Consider the following 9,725-nt stretch of genomic DNA (forward strand, 5'->3'; position numbering starts at 1 on the left):
GACAAACTTTTTTTTTCCAGCTGGGTCCATAGTTCTGGTAAAGCATGCTACCTACCTAGGATGGCTGCATATGAGGAAGAATAATTAGTTATCTCTAATAAAAGGAATAATCATTAGTCATTTTGTGTTGTGATATTCATTAGACTGTACACAGAAAATGAGACAAATGCATTTGAATAATATCTTGTGTTATGTTTTAACCACTTGAAATTCACTGAGAAATACCCAAAGAGCTCAAGAAGAAAGAGCAGAAAGACAGGAGACAGGTGAAAGCCTATATCCCAAACTACATGGAATGAAAAACTCTTTTCCTTCTCTGAAGCTTCAGTAAGGCTTCCTTCACCTGCTTGTTCCTCAGACTGTAAATCAGAGGGTTCAAACTTGGGCTGACAAGACTGTAGAAAAGGGAAAGAACTTTCTCCCTCCCGGATGAGTTACTGCTCCCGGGCCCCATGTACATGAAGATGGCATTCCCATAAAAGAGACCCACCACGATCAGGTGGGAGCCACAGGTGGAGAAGGTTTTGTGCCATCCTGCTGCAGAGCGGATGTGCAGAATGGTGGCCAGGATGTGCAAGTAGGAAATTAGGATTAAAGCTAAAGGGAAGAGGAGGAAGCACACGCAAACAGCAAAGATCAGGACTTTATTGGCAGCAGTGTCAGTGCAGGCCAGCTTTAAGACAGCAAGGATTTCACAGAAGAAATGGTCAACCTCGCAGGGGCCACAGAAAGGCAGGTGTAAAGCCAGAGAGGCTTGCAGTGTACCAAATAGGAACCCAAAAGCCCATGAAACTGCAGCAAGGGTGAAGCACACCCTCTGGTTCATGATAAAGGCATAGCGGAGAGGATGGCAGACTGCCACATAACGATCATAAGACATCACGGCCAGCAGCACACACTCTGTAAGTGCAAAGATTAAATAAAGATGTATCTGTGTCCCACACCCAGCAAAGGAGATGGTTCTGCCTTGTCCAAGAAGGTTCCTCAGCATATGGGGGACATTGTTGGAGGCATAGCAGATGTCCACGATGGAGAGGTGGCAGAGGAAGAAGTACATGGGGCTGTGCAGGCGGTAGTCCAGGCAGATAAGCACAAAGACAAGTGCGTTTCCCATCAGAGTGACAGAGTAGAGGACTGAGAAAACACCAAAGAGGCAGAGCCGCAGGGCTGGATTGATGGAGAACCCCAGGAGGATGAATTCTGTGACAGACGTTTCATTCTGCATGCTGGGCTGGAGGTGAGACAGCACAAACTGCGACCATGGGGATCTGGAAGGGAAGGAGCAAGGAAAAGGAAAGAAAACTGAAAGTTTTCCTAAGAATGTTGCGTCCTTTACTCCTTACGCTGCAGCTCCCTTCTCCCTGTTTTTCCCTCTGACTCCAGTGGAAGGTGCGTACTACCCTTACCATGCTGAGCAATGCAGATCTGAATTGCAAGCTCTAATCTCTGCACAAAATTAGAGCAGTTTTGAGCAATCTCACACGGCTTTACTGCCTAGCTTGCCCTTGATGCTTTTCTTTTTCTGGGTTGGTTTGTCTGCGGGTTTTTTGGGGAGGTGTGGAGTATCTCTGTTAGAGAAAATAACAGTGCTTTTTCATGATGAAGACTGCAGGTGTTGATTCAGATGAAGTCAGAACATCTTCAAAACAGCTATTTTAAATTAAGTCTATATTAAAATTAATGCACAGTTTACAAAATAATTCTAGTTTACCATTAAACCAACTAGCATTTCTAATCCATTGCTGTGTCCTCTTTACCTTAGTGAAATGCATTTATATTGAATCCTGCAGTTGCTTGATCCGTTATTCTATACCTAACCACTTCAAATTGCTGAACAAACTGAGAGCTACACTTGGAGGTACAGCAGATAATTATCATTAAAAGAATGTTACGAACACTTATACACGAGAGTTTCCTTACCTGTAGCATCTGGACAAATGTGATTTGCTCAACTCCGTGTTTTTGATTAGTGAAACCTTATGAGAAAGTTCTGTGTACTTTCTCAGACAACAGGTGAAACGAGCTGTTCCACTCTGTTCAGCTCCCTACATTCATTTGTTTTTAAACCCAAAGTTTTCTGTGTAATGTGTCTGAAGGGACATCGTTTTGATTGCCAACAGGCAGTACAAAAATTAATCTCAAGTATAAATCCCCAGAGTTCCATACTTGAACTCTGGGGATCCTTCAAGAAAGTAAACACCACTTTATTCTGAAATGGACATGGCATTGTACTTACTGGCCCTTCATTTATATGGGTTTTCTTCTCTGTTAAACACAATCGTCATCACTTTCCCCTTTCTGCCTTCGCTGCCTCTCAGTGTTTCCCCTTCCTCCAACAGTGTACCGAGCTTTTTGTTTCTGAGATACCAGTATAGGATAAATCCTACTGCTAGGAGTTGCCAAATCCAGCATCTCAATGCAGTACAACACTACTGCAGCTCCATGTCCCCATGTTCAGCCAAGTAGTGAGGCTGAGCATGTGTTTTCCAACTGGCAAATGTACACATGCATACATATATACATGGCCTGTCATGTAGATCCACACTAATTGAAAACAAAGCACTCACACAAATACAAAGAGCACAAAGAGCCTTGATCCTGTCCCCTCTCAGGCTACTCAGGATGAAAGACACGCAGTGGAAAATATATACGTAAACACAGAAGCAATATGGGTCCCATCAGTAGTTGGCCTTAGACAGTTAACCTATCCAGTACTTGGTCCCAGGATCCCACGGTCTCCCAGCTGCCTCGGGTAAAAAACCACACAGGTGAAAAGGATCTCTTCAGTATCTGTTCCAGACCTACAGCCTTACCAGATCCACTGGTCTCTCCCATAGCTAGCTTGGGCCTCCCAGTCCCTCCAATACCTGACTTTCAGACCCTCTGGTTTCTTCAGTATCTGTCCCAGACCCATGGCCGCTCCGGTCCATGGGTCCTAAGCCACTTATTCTACTTGCTGACTAGTCCAGCTTGATGCTCACTAGCAGTTACACACACTGACATACATAGACCCACAATATACACACACTGTGGTCTCCACAGTTGCTCACACATGTGAGCTGATGAGGTTCAGCACATGCACAGTTCTACAACCCAGAGACTGCAACTTCCCTTCCCAGCAGGGAGGTTACCACACATCCGGGAAGGTCAGGCAGAAAGTTGCGTTGGTTCCTGCTGTGCAGCTGCTCGTTGTTACCAGTTTCAGAGGTTGCTGGTCAAGGACCCTGGACATCCCCCAGCATTTGTCTCCATGCAGCTCTCTGGTCCCTGAGGTCTTGCCCCACTTCCAGGGTATTTCCTCCAGCCAGGATCTTCATCTTTTTCTTTCTGTGTCCCCTCCTTCTTCTTCTCAAGATCCCTTGTTCTTTTGGGGAACCCTTCTTTTTGGCACCACCTCTTCTTTCTGGAACACCATGCCCCAGTTTTCCCAATCTAAATTGTCTATGTGAGTAGTACAATGTCTGATCAGCCTCCTAATGGATGGTTCTGTCTCCCATCCCTTTATTAATTGTAGGGTTCAGGACACGACACTTTTGCTTATTCCAGGTGTTACCATAATTTACAACCAGCCCATACTGGTTGTGGTTAGCAAGTAGGAGGCTTCTGTTTGAGAGTTCAGAATTCAGTTCCAGCCTTTGACACACACAGACCTTGCCATACACGTGCACCCAGTCACGTGTTGCCTGTTAACAGTCACTGTTTAAGCTATTTTTTTTGTCTACGACAGGTGCTCAGATGCAGGACATGGCCAAAGAAGTGCGTTCCCCCCTTCAGTCTGTGAGGTGAGCAGTGGAGAGTCAATACTCGTCTGGTGGGTCTCATATGCAGACAACGCAGTCGATCTCTCTCCTGTGACAGCCCTGGGAAAAGCCACATCGGGGGGCTCCGTTGCCTCTGCCTAGGTGACTGGGGTTCCTCTGCCTGCCATTGCTCCTTTGTACTCCTTTGTGTTTATGGAGATGGATATGTAACGACATAACGTAACACCGACAGGACTGGGAAAATGAGAGGCTGGAGAGGGTCCGGTGTTGAAGGTCGTTGATGTACAATGCTGTTTGTGAGAGGCAGGAAACCTAGCGAGCTATGTTCCTGAGCTGCTCTCTAAGAAGCACTGTGACTGTGTGCAATATGCTCTGTTAAACAGGCTGTGTATATGCCTCGCTGCCTTGTCCTGGCTACAGCACCCTGTGCTAGGGGAATGCCATGGAGAGCAAGGAGGATGCTTCTTCCCCGTGAGCAACTGAGGATGCTTGGCTGAGTGCTGCTGCAGAGGCCAAAGTGGGGAGGGAAGAAAAGACAGGAATGGGGGAGCTGGTGTGATAGGGCAGAATGGGAAATGCCTGAGAGGATCAAGAAGCCTGTAAGCACAGGAAGGGGTTAGAGGAGGTTTGATTTGAGGCCCTTTGGTTAACCATCCCCTCAAGCTCTGGATCTTCTCTGCCTCTTCTTATTCTATCTTACTGAAACAGCTGTTTTATTAAGTCATTTATTAATTCCTTCTTACTGAGATCCAGAAAGAACCCTGCACTGTCTCCGTCTCTCACCTCATGCCCCTCCTCAGTGCAGAACACGTGTGTTCTAGCGAAGCCTACCAAGGGTAACTTTTGGATGCTCTCTGCAGGGTATTAGTGATGGAAAAGTAGCTGTGACGGAGATGAGGTTGTCTAAGATACCGTATGACCTTCCAGGATATTTAGTCCCATTCTGTCCTCCATCAGTCTGCTGCAGTGTTCCACAGCACAATTTAACTCAGCTTTTGAAGTATCCTGGCCTTACCCCCACCCTACAATCAAACAGTGACCCTGCAATCAAAGACTCACATGAAAAGCTTTACAGCTCCTCTACTCCCAGGCATGCAACATCACCTGAGACTTCCACTGACTCTTATGCATGCCCCAGACTCCCACTGAACTGCTTCACTCCCCCTCAGCCCTGCCACTGGGGCCACCTACTCAGTGTGGCTCTTGCCCTCCAAAAAGGGACTGGCAGTGGGGCTCATACCCCTTCGATGAGCACAGCCCCATCCAGAATGCGTCCTGTTACAGGTCAAAGGTTGACCAAGGTCCCACAAGGCCCCTCTGGTGGGCCACATGAGCTGCACTGCTGGGCTACCTTGGAAGGGTTTCCAAGTGCCTGGAGCCGGGGGTGGGGACAGAGCTGGAAAAAGGTGTATATCTTTCTCCTTGACTGGTTTCTAGCCCTAGCTTCGCTATTTTGGAAGAACCCAGGAGACAGATGAGGTTCAACAGTGCCTCAGACCTCAGCTCCATAACTATTGTGGTGATAATCAGTGGTGTCAGTGCCTGTTTACTGCAAAATGCATCTCATGGTTTTAAGACTTGTGTTTGGGAATAGGAAGGCCGTGACACAGGGCATTGGAAATAGTGACTGGAACCTGATCCTGCACCCACCCAGTCCAGGAGCTTCTTCTGGACTGCAGTCCCTCAGAGTACAGCAATGCTGCACAACAGTTTCCAATAGAAAGCTAAAGCCTAAAAGCACAGTGGGGATTTTAGGACTGTAACACTGTGGCCTGGTGCTTGGTCAGCCTTGTGGGTCGAACACAAACTGTCATTCACAGTCATGGCAATGCACATCAAACGATTACCCTCATCTCAGAAAGTCTCAGCTGGTGGCAGGAGAGGTTACTGAATCTCATCATCCTAGTCTGTATCGGATCACGTTTTTGACCGCGGTTTTGCATGTTGTGAAAGGCACACTGCTGAGTCCTAAGCCTGGCACTCCTGGGCACACTACCTGTGTGGAACTTTACATCTGGTCCACCCATACTTTTTCTCATGGGAGTGAGTTTAACCCCTTGCATACCTGGTTGCAGGGCTGGAGCCCAAGTCCTGTCTCCACTAAGCTCATAGGAAAGACTTACTTTCACTTCCAGCGGCTTCAAAATACTTGATTCTGCTTATTATTCTGCTTGGGGCACTGTACGAGATTTAGTTTGTCTGTTGTCTTTTGCCACTCCCCGTTTGCCACATCACCACCTCAGTTCAGAACAAACTTCTCAGTTACCGGTCTCGGCATCTTCCCACTTGGTGCCACTAAAGCCTGTGGAATACCCCCCAGTTGTAGGAGCTCTGACGTAATGCATATCCTTACATTTCTTGCTACTGAATTATATTAACCCAGAGAACAATGCTGGATAATTTATGCTGATTTTTTTTTTTTTAAATTTCCTTTTCAGTCCATACAGTTTTGGAATATTGAAAATTCGAATGGAAATCAAGGAAAAAAGTAGGTTGCTAAAAATTTAACCAGGGAGTTACTAATGAAACCAGATCTAATCTCCCAGGGAAGGTTGAGATTATGAACTATCAGATCGAAAGAACAAGGTCTGAGAGATGGCATTTCGTCATATTCTGAACCCTTCAATGACGATTCCGACAGAGGTAACTCCCAGGTTTCCATTTTATGTCATAATGACGTATTGCCTTTGGTCGGCTCATTGATTTCCTGGCCCAGAAGTTTGCCTTGTGACTCACAACTCCAATTGCGCTGACAAGAATTTCCCATGTGAATGTACTTTGCTATTTACAAGTAATTTCAAAGAATTAGACTGCCTGGAAGGAGTCTTCCCCAGCCCCCACTTGAAAGTGAAACTGTTTTCCAGTCATAATATTAAAAAAGACACTTCTGATAATTTGGAAAAAAATTTCTCCTTTTTTAGTGAGAAGAGCTTTTAATTCTAATTGCATTGAAGCCTTGCTTCATTGGTTTTCTTTTATGAATTAAAACCGTGAAGTTCGTAGTATTTCATTATGTCCCATTGATGACACTGTTACCAATTAGTCCTGGGTTTTGATTTACCACAAAGACTGTGCCCCAGAGGTCTCACAGGATATATAAAGGTGTGACTTGTTTGAATTGCAGGTATTCAGAAGACTTGTTCTATGCCCTGCATTTCTAAAAGCTAGTTTTTCTCCTGACAGGAATGTGGTTACGATGTCTATCCCCTTTTCTTCCCAGTCCTTGTCGAGGAGATAGGGAAGACTGCTACTGACATCTCAGGAATGAAATTAATGGCAAGACTGAGCAAAGTTGGCATCAAGCCGTGATTTTAGAGCAGTCATCAAAGGTATGTTTCTTTAGGTAAGAAATTCCAGCAGCTTCTGCAGGTCAGCATTGGGTTTCTGGTGTTGCACATGCAGGTAAGGGGAACCGTAGGGTCCTGAGAACTACAAAGTTAAGAGTGATCTCTAGAGCAGTGCGACGAGTGTCAGGGCTGAAGGATTTGGCCCTGTTTCTCTCTTTTATGGCACTGTGGGCATGAAAGAAACAGTTCCCTGTTTTGCCTTTCCTCGTATGTCACTCTGCATTGCGATGAAGCAGTTAATTACAGCTATGTTTTACTCCAAAAATTAACATGTATTTAAATAGCACTGACGCTGAAACTGAATGAACCAGCAGTTTGTTTTATCTGACATCACTAGCTTTTAAATACTGAACCACGGAAAGAAATGGTTTGTTGGACTGTATTTGCAATGCTAGATGAACAGTGAAGATCTTGTCCAAGCCTAAAACCATCTTTTCCTTCCCCTGTATTTAAAATGTCTGGTTTTGAAGACTGTTGCATTTCTACACAGGCTAGTCCCAGAATACCAAATTTTATTATGCAGTGAGATAAAAACCACCGGGGTTTCAGCCTGAAAAAAGCCTCAAGTGATTTTTACCCTGCACGTTCAGTGCTGTTAGACTGAGCTGCTGCTCTGACTTTGGAGTAAGATATCAAACTTGGTTTTCTGACCATTTTACTTCCTGCTGAAGGAACAGCAAAGAAATGTTTTATAATACTACATTTAATAATAATCCTAAAATGAAAGGAGAGTTTGCAAAGAAGCAGGGAACTCAGAAGGAAACAAAGTTCTCTTGCTCACTGTTATTATGGCTTCACTGTAGAAATACTGCCCATCTGTGTCGGAGGACTACTCCCTGCTGTTATACTGTCCTTGGGGGATTAGGAAGGGGAAATGGTTTTGATACTTTTCTCACCATTCATGCCACATTTCTTTTTGTCAATCACCTCTTTCTAGATCAGAAACTTCATGATGAATCAAACCAAAGTGATGGGGTTCGTCTTGATTGGATTTTCAGACTTTCCAGAACTGCGGATTCCGTTATTTGTCTTTTTTTTCCTGATTTACCTGGTCACCCTCACTGGGAATGTCCTGCTAATGACACTCATCAGGCTTCATTGTCATCTTCACATCCCCATGTATTTCTTCCTTTCCATTCTCTCTTTTTCAGAAACCTGCTATACATTTGCTATCATTCCCAAGATGCTGGTAAATCTAATAACGGAAGAAAAGTCCATTTCCTTCACTGGGTGTGCTGTTCAGATGTGTTTCTTCATTGGCTTTGGAGGCACTAACTGTCTGCTTCTAACAGCAATGGGGTATGACCGATGTGTGGCTATATGTAAACCTTTACATTACAGAGTCCTCATGAACGGCAGGGTCTGCAGTCAGCTAGTGGCCTTTGCAACGGTGACTGGCTTTACCTTGTCCCTGATAGATACTTACTTTATATTCACATTGCCTTTCTGTGGAGAGAAGGAAATTAATCACTTCTTCTGTGACATGGGTCCCGTCATTCAGGCAGCTTGCACAGAAAATAATGGCATTGAGATAGTCATTTTTATTTTTTGTATTGTGGTTGTGTTTGGCTCCTTCCTGTTGATTCTTCTCTCGTACGTCTTGATCTTCAACACCATCCTCAAGATCCCCTCTACTGAGGGGAAACGTAAAGCCTTTTCCACTTGTGCCTCCCATCTCACTGTGGTTGTGGTGCACTTTGGGTGCGCCTCCATCATCTATTTAAGGCCCAAATCCACCTATTCCCTCGAGGAGGACACTCTGATTTCTGTCACTTACACTGTGGTGACTCCCTTGCTGAACCCTGTGGTTTACAGCCTGAGGAACAAGGATGTGCGCTTGGCCCTGCGGAAAGGCCTGGGAAGAAAGTTGTGCACTGGATGAGGTGAAGGGAGCTCCCTGAATTTCTGGTGTGAATGGGCTCTCCCCTTAGGCCTTTTTTTTGTACTTTGGCACTGAAAAAGTGGGGTACACTTCAATTTGGAATAATGCTGGATGTCAACCTGGATAATCCTGTGATAATCCGTAAGAGGAGAAGGTCCGGCCAGGGAGCTGATCTGTCTCTGAGTCTCCTCTATCAGAAAGCATCTGCCCTAGTTATGCCACACAGCAAAACATGGCCCTACCTCATGGCTGGGCTGCCTGCGCACACGCCTATTAGAGTGTGAGGGAGCAGTATATGTCTCAATGACATCTTGCTCAGGGGCTGGGGCTTTTTCTGCTCGTGCCCCAGGCCTATTTCCACTTCTCTCCCTCAAGTCCTTCCTCCCTGGTCAGATTCAGAAAGGTTAAAGGGAAACACCAAGTTGCTCGGCGCCCACGTGAGTACCTCTTTCCCGCCTGAGAACGGTGCTGTTTGCATCTCATGTTCTCCCTTCCTGCACACACGCAATCTACGCCCCGCTAAAATCACCTTCTTCCCAAACACACCGCAAAACGCATTAGAGTAACTCTCTCAGAGCACACAATCTTGCTAACTCCAAGCATCCCTCAAGGTTTTGCCTATTTCTTTTCAACCACATTTTGCTTTTGAAATTATCTGTCAGCTTAAGCCCCCCCTGAGCTGAAGTCCTTGACAATCTGTCTCCCTTTGGCCACAATATGTGAGCCTGTGCTTCA

General features: G+C 45.5%; 2 protein-coding genes across 2 annotated transcripts; one reads left to right on the forward strand and one right to left on the reverse strand.

Moving 5' to 3' along the window:
• Nucleotides 1-286: 286 nt before the first annotated feature.
• LOC129213921 (olfactory receptor 2A12-like) lies at nucleotides 287-5,824 on the reverse strand. The gene is made up of 2 exons (XM_054844773.1): nucleotides 5,816-5,824; nucleotides 287-1,219 (listed from the first exon to the last, which is right to left on the reverse strand). Exons 1-2 carry the CDS (start codon nucleotides 5,822-5,824, stop codon nucleotides 287-289), a joined length of 942 nt encoding a protein of 313 aa, XP_054700748.1.
• A 2,227-nt stretch (nucleotides 5,825-8,051) lies between these two features.
• Nucleotides 8,052-8,990, forward strand: LOC129203341 (olfactory receptor 10R2-like). Its single transcript, XM_054817747.1, has one exon. It carries the CDS (start codon nucleotides 8,058-8,060, stop codon nucleotides 8,988-8,990), a length of 933 nt encoding a protein of 310 aa, XP_054673722.1. The 5' UTR covers nucleotides 8,052-8,057.
• The last annotated feature ends 735 nt before the right edge of the window (nucleotides 8,991-9,725 follow it).

Source organism: Grus americana, chromosome 1 (assembly GCF_028858705.1).
Source record: "Grus americana isolate bGruAme1 chromosome 1, bGruAme1.mat, whole genome shotgun sequence".
NCBI lineage: Eukaryota > Metazoa > Chordata > Aves > Gruiformes > Gruidae > Grus > Grus americana.